At 46.3% G+C, this 13,016-nt stretch overlaps 2 protein-coding genes across 6 annotated transcripts in view; both read right to left on the bottom strand.

Moving 5' to 3' along the window:
- Positions 1-13,016, bottom strand: part of PPIL6 (peptidylprolyl isomerase like 6) — a 252,837-nt gene that overhangs the window by 152,954 nt on the left and 86,867 nt on the right. The window lies entirely within an intron of this gene.
- Positions 1-13,016, bottom strand: part of ZBTB24 (zinc finger and BTB domain containing 24) — a 43,755-nt gene that overhangs the window by 2,627 nt on the left and 28,112 nt on the right. For 3 of the 5 annotated variants that reach the window (XM_073576022.1, XM_073576026.1, XM_073576023.1), the window contains 2 exons: positions 8,291-8,374; positions 7,572-7,653 (listed from right to left, as the gene is read on the bottom strand). In XM_073576022.1, the coding sequence (XP_073432123.1) occupies positions 7,572-7,653; positions 8,291-8,374 (166 nt within the window). The remainder of the gene's footprint in view (positions 1-7,571; positions 7,654-8,290; positions 8,375-13,016) is intronic. The other 2 variants (XM_073576024.1, XM_073576027.1) reach the window with 1 other exon arrangement.

Here is a 13,016-nt window from a genome sequence, read left to right as displayed (position 1 = left end):
CTAATTTGGATCCACTCCTAGTTTTGGCTTACAAATACTGAATAAGATACTGCTCTGTGAAGGCAGCCACAGGGAAGTCTCTGCTTCTATGTCAGCAAAACAATAAAACTGCTTCTAATTTATTTCGCTGGTCGACCTACAGGTAGGAAAAAGCTTATTGAAGCTCAGCTCATATTAGCGCCATGGGTTAGGCACGCAACAGAACCATTACATTTTGGCTAGGATAGTTTTCAAAAAGATCTTGAATTCTGATGGACTTGAGTGTTAGACTATGCCCTCACAATGTCAATTTCAGGCAGATTCCACCCACAATCTTCCTGAAAAAGCACTGCAAAATCGCCCCATTAAATTAACAGAGTGCAGCAATATCAACACAACATTACTATAATTGATCTCACTTCTTTCAACCGCTTCAGAGTTCAGACACCCTGAAGCGCTTAAAGGAAGAGCTATGCACATTGTTTGGGCAGATTCGGCCTGCTCTCTATACTTCACAGTACAGAGTGCAAGACGCCGTCGGCAAAACCACCGCAAGAACAACAGCAGAGCCACCTCAGAAAAACGACCATTGATGATTTCCAGAAGCGGCTTCACCTAGGAAAAGTCGGCAGCCGAGCCGGAGTCTAAAATACACTATAAATGCACACAGCCTAAGGGTCAGCAGTATTATTAACCGCTTCCAGACCGCCAACGGTAGATAAGCGTCGGCGCTTGCTGAGCTTTGTGCAGCGCTGTTTCTCTTCTGTCGGCGGTTTTGTGCCCCCCAGGACCCCCACGTACCTTATAATGCGGGGATCCCGGCACACAATGCTTGCTGCGACCCCTGACCTCATCAAGACCTGATTGGTTCAGGTACTGATGACGTCAGCGTCACAGCAGCCAAGAGAGAGCGCTCGCTGGGAAAGCTTGTTGTAGCAACGAGCTTTCCCGGCGATCTGACTCATAGTAACGCCACTTCTCCTCTGATGTTGCACTGACAGGAGATCAGAGGAGAAACAGCGTTACTGTGTGACAAGATCGCTGCCTGGCAACAGCTGTGCCAGGCAGCGATCTTGTCACACAGTAAAGCTGCTTCTCCTCTGATCTGTCAGTGCCAGATCAAAGGAGAAACAGTGTGACAAGCGCTGCTGGCAACAGCTGTGCCAGGCAGCGATCTTGTCACACAGTAACGCTGCTTCTCCTCTGATCTGTCAGTGCCAGATCAGAGGAAAAACAGTGTGACAAGCGCTGATGGCAACAGCGGTGCCAGGCAGCAATCTTGTCACAAAAAAAACAAAAAAGCAGGTACGCAGGTTAGGGTTAGGATTAGGGCTAGTGCTATAGTTAGGGCTAGTGCTATAGTTAGGGTTACTGTTAGGGTTAGTGCTATAGTTAGGGTTAGGCTAAAGTTAGGGTTACTGTTAGGCTAAAGTTAGGGTTATTGTTAGGCTAAAGTTGGGGTTATTGTTATGCTAAAGTTGGGGTTAGGCTAAAGATAGGCTTAGCCTAAAGTTAGGGCTAAGATTAGGCTAAAGTTAGGGTTAGGGCTAGGGTTAGAGGTGTGTTGGGTTTAGGGTTATGGTTGGGATTAGGGTTAGGGGTGTGTTGGTGTTAGGTTTGTGGTTAGGGTTATGGTTGAGATTAGGGTTAGAGGTATGTTGGGGTTAGGGTTGGAATTAGAATTGGGGGTTTCCACTGTTTAGGCACATTAGGGGCTCTGCAAACGCAACATGACGCCCGCAGATCATTCCATCAAAGTCTGCATTCCAGAACGTCACTACTTCCCTTCCGAACCCCACCATGTGCCCAAACAGTAGTTTTCTCCCACATATGGGATACCAACGTACTCAGGACAAATTGGAAAACAACTTCTGGGGTCCAATTTCTCCTGTTACCCTTGTGAAAATAAAAAATTGGGGGATAAACAGTGGCGTACCGTCAATAGTAGCAGACCACGCAGCTGCTATGGGGCCCGGATGGGTGAGGGGGCCTGCGACGGCCGCTGCGGTTTGGCAGCTGTGCTGACACAGTACCATCTCCTTTAATTAAATGTAAGCGACGGCCGCCGTATACCCCCGGGCCCCTTGAAGCACCCCTTTCCTTGTTTCCTGGTCAGCAGTTGGCTGAAGTCTCTGGCTGGATTTGCATAAGAACGCCACGCCTCCTAGCAGCCAGAGAGGTAGCAGCACACGTGCATTGCAGGAAGTAGAAGGGTCTCTGGTGCTGATGGGCTACATGTACAAGGTGATGTGTTATAATGAAGGGTCCTGTCTGCACGTGTAGGCTGTCTGTCAGTGGTGGGCTGTGCTTGGTCAGGATGCAGCAGAGCGCTGTGTGCTCCCCCTGCAGAACATGAGCTCACAAGAAGGAGTTAAGATGTTGCTCCTTGGGAGGAGGGAGGAGACGTCTGTCAGGAGGTGGATGAGGTGTGTGAAGGACTTTGGCTTCCTCCCTGTGAATGGTGACATAACATTGCTTCTTCAGTAGTGATGTGTCATTCCTGAACGATCCTATTCAAAGAGCCGGCTCCCTGCTGTGATCGAAATGAGCCGGCTCTGCAGGGAGAACAGCCAAGTTTTTTTTTTTTCTGGCGCCTGGCAGCTTCAGCTTAGTGAAGCCTGACTGTGACTCATCTGGGGGGTGGAGCAGTCAGGAGAGGAGGAGATGTGGAGTTGTGGGCTGTAAATAAATGCACGTGAGTTAACCCTTCAGTCCCAAATATATCTTGCCAGTTCCTCCATGGCATATATGGTATGTGACTATGTGTAGTAGGAGGAACTCAGCACATTGTTTGTCATCATCATCATCTGCAATGACCTGTACGTTACCTTTAGTCCCAAATAATGATATGCTTCACTGTTCCCTCATCCATGGCATATACATCATATACATACAGTATATGGTATGTGCAGGAGGAGAGGCTCAGCACATTGTTTGGTATATCATCTTCTCATAGTGTTAGGCCAGGTTCACATTGCGTTAATGGCCCTGCGTTCAACGGGATCGTTACATAGCGGCACTAACGCACCCATTGGCCGCAATGATACTAACGCATCCAAGCGCATGATGCGTTACTTCATGGCGCACCCCCAAATGCTGCAGACCGCTTCCAGGGTGCGTCATGAAGTAACGCATCATGCCGATTTTGGATGCGTTAGTATCACTGTGGCCAAAGGGTGCGTTAGTGCTGCTATGTAATGGATCCCGTTGAAAGCAGGGCCAGGAGGATTCAGGACCACACTCCAGGGAGGAGGATAGACGACGTCAGTTGTTGCTGCTAAGGGCTCATACTCACTTGCGAGAGAGTTGCGTGTTTCTCGTCTGAGTCTCTCGCATGGAAACCTGGCACTGCCGCCAGCACTGGGACTGAAGCGTGCGGTTACATGTACTTCTATGCAGCCGCCCCCTCCGGTCCGAGTGCCGGCGGCAGTGCCAGGTTTCCATGCGAGAGACTTGCACGAGAATCACGCGACTCTCTCGCAAGTGAGTATGAGCCCTTAGGGTAGGGTAAGTAATGTAAAGTGATTTTAGGTAAAACCTGTGGAGAGATCTAGGTCCAGCTCCAGTCAATATATAGAGTTCAGCTGGTTTCACACGGATCTGTTTTCGTCACCACTGACTTTCAGTGGTAACGAATGGGACTTGCATGTGCATCCAGTTGTCACCGTTTTCCCACAGATCCGTGTGTCTGCATATTTTTTCAGATGCACAAAAATGCAACTTGTTGCAGTTTTGTGTCATCTGAAAAACATGCAGGCACAGGGTGACGCACGGATCCGTGGCTACATGTCTGGAATTAACATGGAGCTCTATGGAGCACGGATCCATGTGCAGGGACCCGTTTTGCGGCACTGAGCATGCTTGGAAGCGAGGAATGTGCTGTATGGGAAAGTGATGAAACTGTATGGGAACAGACTGCAGACATAATGTAGACTACGTCTGTATGCTGATCTGTCAAACAGTGATCTTTCCTGCCTCACTAGAAGAGCTTGTGCCCTATGTTACAGTGTGGTAATGATAATAAAATGTATTGGGAGCATGTATATAACATGGGGGCACCTGGTTAGGGGCTGTACGAGTGGGGCTGCGTTCACACTAGTGTTTTGGTACGGTGTGTTGTGATGCTTAGCAATCCTGATGCATCCTGATCCAGATTACATGCTAACATAGATAAAGAAGGCAATTAAGAATTAAATGCTACAGTACTGTACGTCCAGCTGTACAAGAAATGGGACCAAATGTGAAAAAATAAACATCAGGAAGGGGAAAAAAAAATGTGAAAATGAGCTGATTTTCCTGAGTAATGAGCGAAGAGCTATAATCAGCAGAACGCAACGGTGATTAAACACTAATTGGATGGAGGATGAGCGATGCTGCCGGAGAGGAGATAGCACTGTGCTGCGCTATGACTCTGGGGCAGGATTACAGATGTTTGCAAGAAACTAAGGCATATAGAGGATATGTGTGGGCAAGAATGCTTTAACCCCTTCTCACTGACAAAACGTATACTTGCATCCTAGATATGATGATCATGCCTTTTGTCTGTTTAGAACACCCCTGGGAGGTGATGGGAAGACACAATGTGTAGTTCTTGCCATTTAATATTCCTTTATGTATCACTCATCATAGTGACCTATTGTCATTCAATCTGATTCTGGGGGGAAAAAAAGCTTAAAGGCAGTCTGAACACAAAATGACTGAAAGTACAGGTGCTCAGTGCACCCTTGGTGAGGCCAGTCTAGGGCACCTTCTGTCTACTTTCTATCTAGCTCTGTCTGCCAAGGGTGCACTGAGGACATATTTGGTATGAGCAGTCATTTTGTGCCGACAGATTCCATAATCGCTGGTCTTATTGTAGACAGCTTAACGAGGTTGTCCTGCTTAATCTTCCAGTTTGACTTTTACAAAGAATATATCAAATTGGATGTAAGTGTTTTACTTTTTCTTTTACTCAAATGAGAAAAAAATCAAAGACTAGCTATAAAATTAATTGTTTGACCTATAACATGCATGCCTGGAGTTAAGAGCACCTGTTGATTTTTTTTTTTTTTTTTTTGGAGGGGGGGGCCCATTCAGACCTTTGCTATGGGGCCCCATGATTTCTATGTACGCCCCTGGGGATAAAAGATCATTTTTGTGGCTCTACATTATAAACTTTAGTGAAACACTTGGGGGTTCAAAGTGCTCATCACACAACTAGATAAGTTCCTTGAGTGGTCTAGTTTGCAAAATGGTATCACTTGTGGGGGGGTTCCACTGTTTAGGCAATTGGTGTCAATTCCAGCCAATTTTGCATTGAAAAAGTCAAACGGCGCTCCTTCCTTTCTAAGCTCTGCTGTGTGCCCAAACAGTGGTTTACCCCCACATATGGGGTATCGGCGTATTCGGGAGAAATTGCACAAAAAATTTTGTGGTTCATTTTCTCTTTTTACACTTGTGAAAATAAAAAAATAAGCTCTGAAGTAAAATGTTTGTGAAAAAAGTTAAATGTTTATTTTTTCCTTCCACATTCCATTCATTCATGTGAAGCACCTGAAGGGTTAATAAACTATGGTTTTGAGTACATTGAGGAGTGTAGTTTTTATAATGGTGTCACTTTTGGGCATTTTCTGTCATATTGACCCCCCCAAACTCACTTCAAATGTGAGGTGGTCCCTAAAAAAATGGTTTTGTAAATTTTGCTGTAAAAATGAGAAATTACTGGTCAACTTTTAACCCTTATAACTTCCTAACAAAAAAAAAATTTTGTTTCCAAAATTGTGCAGATGTAAAGTAGACATGTGGGAAATGTTATTTATTAACTATTTTGTGCGATATGACGCTCTGATTTAAGGGCATAAAAATTAAAAGTTTGAAAATTGCGAAATTTTCGCCAAATTTTTATTTTTTTAACAAATAAACGCAAGTCATATCAAAGAAATTTTACCACTACCATGTAGTACAATAGGTCACAAGAAAATGTCAGAATCAGCAGGATCCGTTGAAGCGTTCTAGAATTATGACCTCATAAAGTGACACTGGCCAGAATTGAAAAACTTGGCCCGGTCACGAGGGCAAAAACAGGCTCTGGCGTGAAAGGGTTAAAGGCTAGTGCTGAAGTTTATTACTCTTTGGGCTCGTTAAGAAGACTATTAGCCTAAGTGCACATGTTACGGAATTCCTGTGGAAGTTACCGCTGGAATTCCATTCCGCGGGAAAAACTGCATTTTAAATTCCCGAGATTTTCCCGCGGAAAAACTAGCGATTTGCAAGCGTAATTAGCTTGCAGAATGCTAGCGTTTTCCAAGCCATCTGTAGCATCGCTTGGAGAACTGATTGACAGGTTGGTCACACTCGTCAAACATACTGTTTGACAAGTGTGACCAACTTTTTACTATTGAGGCTGCCTATGCAGCATCAGTAGTAAAAAGACCTAATGTTAAAAATAATGAAAAAATCGTGTTTTTCTCACCTTCCGGCGTCTCGCGCAGCCTTCCCGGTCCTCAGCGATGCTCCCGTTCCCAGTAAAGCCTTGTGAGACCTTTGATGACGTCGTGGTCTCGCGATAGTGTAGCGGCCTTGCGAGACCGCTACGTCATCACAGGTCCTTGCCGCAAGGCATTACTGGGAACAGTAGTTAGCAGGAGCATCGGTAAGGCTGCGCGGGACGCCGGAATGTGAATATAACCCGATTTTTTATTCTATTTTTCACAGGGATATGGTACCCACAGCCTGGAGGAGAGCCTCCTCTCCTCCACCCCCTGGGTACCATCCGCAAATGTTCTGCTTACTTTTCGCATGGTGGGCACAGCCACATGCGGAAAGTAAGCAGAACAACGCATTCCTTGTGTGCATAATCCTCGCGATTTCGCAAAATTAATGAGCATGCTGCGTATTTTTCCACGATGCGATACCGCCGCGGGAAAATCCGCAGCATTAGCACAGCATTGCAGAATCCCATAGGAATGCATGAAATGCTGTTTTTGGCGTTTTTGCTGCAAAATCACGCGGTAAAAACCGCCGTGAAAAAAACGCAACGTGTGAATGAAACCTTATAGTGATGACTGCGAGTAAAAATCGGGCAGCGCTTGGACGAGTGTAATTCAATAGGACTGTTCAGATGACAGGTTTATGTTCCCCACACAGCCCGAGTGTCCGTGTGAAACAAAACTGCAGTATGCACTATTCTCTAATGTACAGTATATCAGGTGAAACTTTCCTATTAAAGACTATGGATACGCAAAAGAGAAAACAAAATGCCATATGGAACACCTGTATAGCATCTGATTTTTATAGATACACTGCCATTATTAGCATAGGAAACTGTATTTGATCATGTTTTAATATGTTGATGTATAAAAATGGAAGTCACATGGATGTAAAATAGACACATGATGGACAATACCGGATGAAAATCAGACGATTTTTCATATGTTCATCTAACCTCAGCCTTTCCATATGAAATACTACAACCCCTCTGTCAGAACAGAAAGCAGCTCTCTCAGTGTATAGTCTGACTGACATGAGTGAGCTGACATCACTGAACCACATATGAAGAAAGTGTGCATTATCATAGGCTCTATATACAGCATACTATATTATAAATATATTACCTGTGTATTCTCATGTGTGTGAGTAATGAGCTACTAGCAGTGTATGATTTTCCGCAGACTTCACATGTGAATGGCCTTTCACCTGAATAAGAACACAAAAATATATTATTCAGCTCCAAGTAAATCTGAGATTGGATCCCACCCACAGGACGCATGAACATCCAATAACACACAATATATTTTTTTTCTATACTTTATGAGCAAACTTGACAGTCCATAATATCCACAGACTAATTGTGGCACACTAAATACATTTGCGGCATCGTAAGATAGGTCTGGCCTTTTGTACATGTCCGTCCTTGCTATGACAAAAGTAATGAATGGTGCAAGTAGATACTGTTGCTGCCTAGTTACATTCTTAGAGAAAAAAAAAGTACATTGTTGATGTGCGGTCTGTAAGATTGCAAAGGAGCAGTGACGCCAGGAGCAATCATGTCCCTCGGTGAGGAAACCATGAGTGCTCCCCGACTGTTCTATGTGTTTATTGCAGCTGGCGTATTGGGAGTTTACATGTGTCCAGACCACAAAGCTGCCATTGAAACCCAATGGACATTGTGCATTACGTTGCTCCTACATTATTACTGAAAGAGTCAAATGAGAACTCGCCAGCCATCATTTATACTACCTTTTGTATCCTTAAAACTTACATAGACCGCTAATTTTGGTCTGAAAGCTCTATCAAGTCTAGCACATATATTCATATAGGAAAACAGCTGTACCTGTATGAGATCTTAGATGTTTTTTTAACTGAGCAGAGTCCATGAACGTTCGCTGGCAGACTTTACAATCTCGTAACCCATCTCCTTATTATTGATGGATAAAAAACACAAGTACACAAGTATGTATTAGAACACAATGTTTTTGTTTTTTTCTAGAATGTGTATTGAGTGTTGATAAGCCACATTTTAAAGGAAATCTGTCAGCAGGATCATCCCTCCTAAGCCGTCTATATGGGCATGTAGGTCATAGGAAACGGAATAAAATTATTCCTTCCATGTCTTATTGCAGAGAAATCCACATATTTCTTATATGTAAATGAGTTGTTTAGATCTATGAGCCCAACTGAACTGCATGACAATCTGTCCCAGAGATCATTTTTAACCCCTTCATGACTGGAGCTTGTTTTTCGTTTTTTAGCGCCTCTTCTTCTCAGAGCCCTAACTTTTTTATTTTTCCATCAACATGGCCATGTGAGGGCTTGTTTTTTGCGGGACGAGTTGTACTTTTGAACAACACCATTGGTTTTACCATGTCGTGTGCTAGAAAATGGGGAAAAATTCTAAATGCGGTGAAACTGCAAAAAAAAGTGCAATCCCACACTTGTTTCTTGTTTGGCTTTTTTTTACCATGTTCACTAAATGCTACAACTAACCTGCCTTTATGATTCTCTAGGTCATTACAAGTTCAAAGACACAAAACATGTCTAGGTTCTTTTTTTTATCTAAGTGGTGAAGAAAATTCCAAATGTTGTTAAAAAAAAAAAAAAAAATTACATATATATTATATATAAAATTGTGCTATTTTCCGACACCCGTAGCTTCTCCATTTTTCGTGATCTGGGGTTGGGTGAGGACTTATTTTTTGCGCGCCAAGCTGTCGTTTTTAATGATACCATGTTTGTGCAGATATGATCTTTTGGTCGCCTGTTATTGCATTTTAATGCAATGTCGTGGCAACAAAAAAACCCATGGATTTTTGTGATAACTCACCGTAAAATCCTTTTCTCCGAGACGCTCATTGGGGGACACAGGTACTGTGGGTGTATGCTACTGCCGCCTGGAGGCTGACACTAAGTGAAAAAAAGAGGTTAGCTCTTCCGCCGTATACAACCTCGCCCCGACTGCGGGCGGAAACCGGTTTGGTGCAAAAGCAGTAGGAGATCAAACAAAAATTAGACAACATCAACCTTAATTCAGGTAACAACCTGTCTAGAAAATAATCAACCTAATCTCATACAGAGAGCATATTAATTAAATAAACAGAAGCCAACTTGGCTATCAGGGTGGGTGCTGTGTCCCCCAATGAGCATCTCGGAGAAAAGGATTTTACGGTGAGTTATCACAAAAATCCATGTTTCTCCTTCACCTCATTGAGGGACACAGGTACTGTGGGACGTCCTAAAGCAGTCCCTGGGTGGGAAGTTGACTCACCGATCCAAGCTACATGCACCTCCTGTCTAAAGGTGCGCCACCGCTGCTTGGAGAATACTTCTACCCAGGCTCGCATCCACTGAAGCCTGAGTATGGATATTGTAATGTTTAGTAAACGCGGGCAGGCTGGACCAGGTTGCTGCCTTGCAAACCTGTTCCGCCGACGCCAGGAGCTGAAGCGCCCAAGAGGCACCCACTGCCCGAGTAGAGTGTGCACTGATCCCTGCTGGAATTGGCGCGCTTCTTATGCGGTAGGACTCCTGAATAGTCAAACAAATCCATCTGGCTATGGTCAATTATGAGGCAGCAAGTCCCTTCCTGTGACCTTCAGGGAGCACGAACAGCGCGTCTGACTGACGAAAGGGTGCCATCCACGACACGTACCTCCTGAGTGCTCTCACCAGGTCCAAAGTATTAAAGGCCTTTTCCACACGGTGTACCGGTGCTGGACAAAAAGAGGGCAAGACAATATCCTCATTAATGTGAAACGAGGAAACGACTTTTGGCAAAAAAAGGAGGAGCTGGTCTAAGAACCACCTTGTCCTTGTGAAAGGTCAGAAACGGGGCTCGACAAGCTAGTGCTGCCAGCTCAGAGACCCGCCTGATTGATGTTATAGCTACCAGGAACACCACCTCCCAGGAAAGATATGACAAAGAGACATCCTGAAGCGGCTCAAATGGAGCTTCCTGCAGAACACTTAGGACCAGGTTAAGGTCTCAGGCGTCCATAGGTGCCTTATAGGGAGGTACCAAGTGGGAGACCCACTGGATGAAAGTCTTTACCTGCAGGTTGGTCGCAATCCTGTGCTGAAAAAGGATGGATAAAGCCGATAACTGTCTCCTGAGATAACTGGGGGCCAAGCTTGAGTCTGTGCCAGACTGGCGAAAAACTAAGATGTTAGGGACAGAGAATCTCAGTGGAGAATAACCGCGGCGTTGGCACCATGCAAAGGAAAACTTTCCAGGTGTGGTGGTAACTTCGTGCCGAGGTAGGCTTCCGGGCGCTAACCAGTGTAGCAACCACTTTGTGCCCAAACCCCGCCTGAGTCCGAATTTAAGATTCAACGGGCAAACCGTCAAACCCAGGGCCCCTAATTTCGGGGCAGATCGGCCCCTGAGAAAGTAGATCTGGGCGTTCTGATATTTGCCACGACACGTCGCCGAGCAGCTGCACTAGATCTGCATACCACGCCGGACGAGGCCAGTCTGGAGCCAGCAGAATTGCTGGCACCCCTTCTGCCTTGATCTTCTTGATGACCCTCGGAAGTAGTGGCAGCAGGGAAAATAGGTATGGGAGGCGAAACAGGTTCCATGGAAGAACCAGCGCATCCACAGCGATTGCCTGTGAGTCCCGGGACCGGGCGACCAATACGGACACCTTGGCAAATCTGCTGAAAGACCTTGGAGTGCAATGACCATTCCCCAGACGCAAGTCCCTGTCGGCTGAGGAATTCTGCCGCCCAGTTTTCTACACCCGGAATGTGGACCGCCGATATCACTGAGCGGTTCCTCTCGGCCCAGTGAAGAACGTGCCCTACCCCGCTCATGGTTGCCCTGCTGCGGGTGCCCCCTTGGTGATTTATGTAAGCCACCGTCGTGGCGTTGTCCGACTGGATCCGGACTGGACGGCCTGATAGAAGGTGATGAAAACGTTGCAGAGTAAACCAGATTGCCTGTATCTGCAGCAAGTTGATCGGGAGGCGTGCCTCCTGCGGCGACCACCGTCCCTGGGTCCTGTGGTGGCGAAAAACCGCTCCCCAGCCGAGGAGGCTGGCGTCGGTTGTGACCACCAGCTACTGATCTGGGGGAAAGGGTTTCCCCTGAAGAGGGGAGGAACTGGTTGTCCACCACACTAGTGATTGTCTGACCTGAGAGGACAACCAGTATCGGTGATCGAGCGTGGATGGGTTCTTGTCCCAGGATGACAAGAGGGCATGCTGCAGGGGGCGAAGGTGAAACTGGGTGAACGGGGTCGCTTTCATCACCGCCACCATTTTTCCTAGAATCCTCATGCAGGAAACGGATGGTGTGAGGGACTGGTTGGCGCAGTACCCGCACCCCCTGCCGGAGGGCTAGGGCCTTGTCTCGAGGGAGAATTACCAACCCTCGGAACGTGTCGAAGACCATCCCTAAGAAGGAAATCCTCTGGGTTGGGACAAGGGATAACTTCTATACATTGACCAACCACCCTAAACGGGCAAGAGTATCTAGCGTGATGCTGACACTTTCCTCGCATGCCCGCCTTGAAGGGCTCTTGACTACGAGGTCGTCTAAGTAAGGCAATACGACTATGCCCCGGGAGTGCAGGATGGCCATGGGGACTGCCATGACCCTTGTGAACACTCTGGGGGCAGTGGCTAGCCCGAAGGGCAGCGCTGCAAACTGAAAATGTATACCGTTAATGGCGAAGCGTAGAAACTTTGATGCGGAGGGAAACTGGGGATATGCAAACAGGCGTCCTGGCTATCGATAGAGGCCAAGTACTCTTCCTGTCCCATCGCCGACATAACTGAACGGAGAGACTCCCTCCGGAACGGTCTGATCCTGATAAATTTGTTCAGGAGCTTTAGTTCCAAAACGGGCCTGACCGACCCGTCCTTTTTGGGGACTGCAAACAGGTTGGAATAGAAGCCGAGTCTTCTCGTTTTCCGGTACTTGAAAGATGAATCCATTGTGGCTGAGCGAATTGATGGCTCCTAGTAGCGCCTTTGCCCGGGTATCCACCTTGGGGAAGATGGGAAAGAAAAAAATCGTCTTGGGGTGTACCTGACAAATTCTGTCTTGTACCCCGTGGACACCAGCTCTGTCACCCATGTGTCGAGCGCGACATTGAGCTAGGCGTGGTGAAACCAGAGTAGGCGACCGCCAACCTTGTTGGTGTCGCCTGGCAGATGCCCGGAGCCATTTGGCTGCAGATTAGAGTTGAGCGACTTTGGTCGGATCGGGTTTCATGAAACAAAATTTGTTTCAGATGAAAATGGTCAGACTAGGGCAAAAAAAAAAGTCGGAGTTTCGTCCGAAACCCGACCCCAATGCAAGTCAATGGGGAATAAAAGTCGGCATTGAGTGGATGAATGTCATCCGCTCAATGCCGACTTTTATTTCCCATTGACTTGCATTGGGGTCGGGTTTCGGACGAAACTCCGACTTTTTTTGCCCTAGTCGGACCAGTTTCATCTGAAACAAATTTTGTTTCATGAAACCCGATCCGACCAAAGTCGCTCAACTCTACTGCAGATCTTTGGGAGCTGGATCCTCTTGACCTGGATTGGTTTGCCCGCATTCTGCCCAATGG

Source organism: Dendrobates tinctorius, unplaced genomic scaffold, assembly GCF_039654945.1.
Source record: "Dendrobates tinctorius isolate UK_male_01 unplaced genomic scaffold, ASM3965494v1 ptg000046l, whole genome shotgun sequence".
In the NCBI taxonomy this organism is placed as follows: Eukaryota; Metazoa; Chordata; class Amphibia; order Anura; family Dendrobatidae; genus Dendrobates; species Dendrobates tinctorius.
This window is presented reverse-complemented; position numbering and strand designations above follow the sequence as displayed.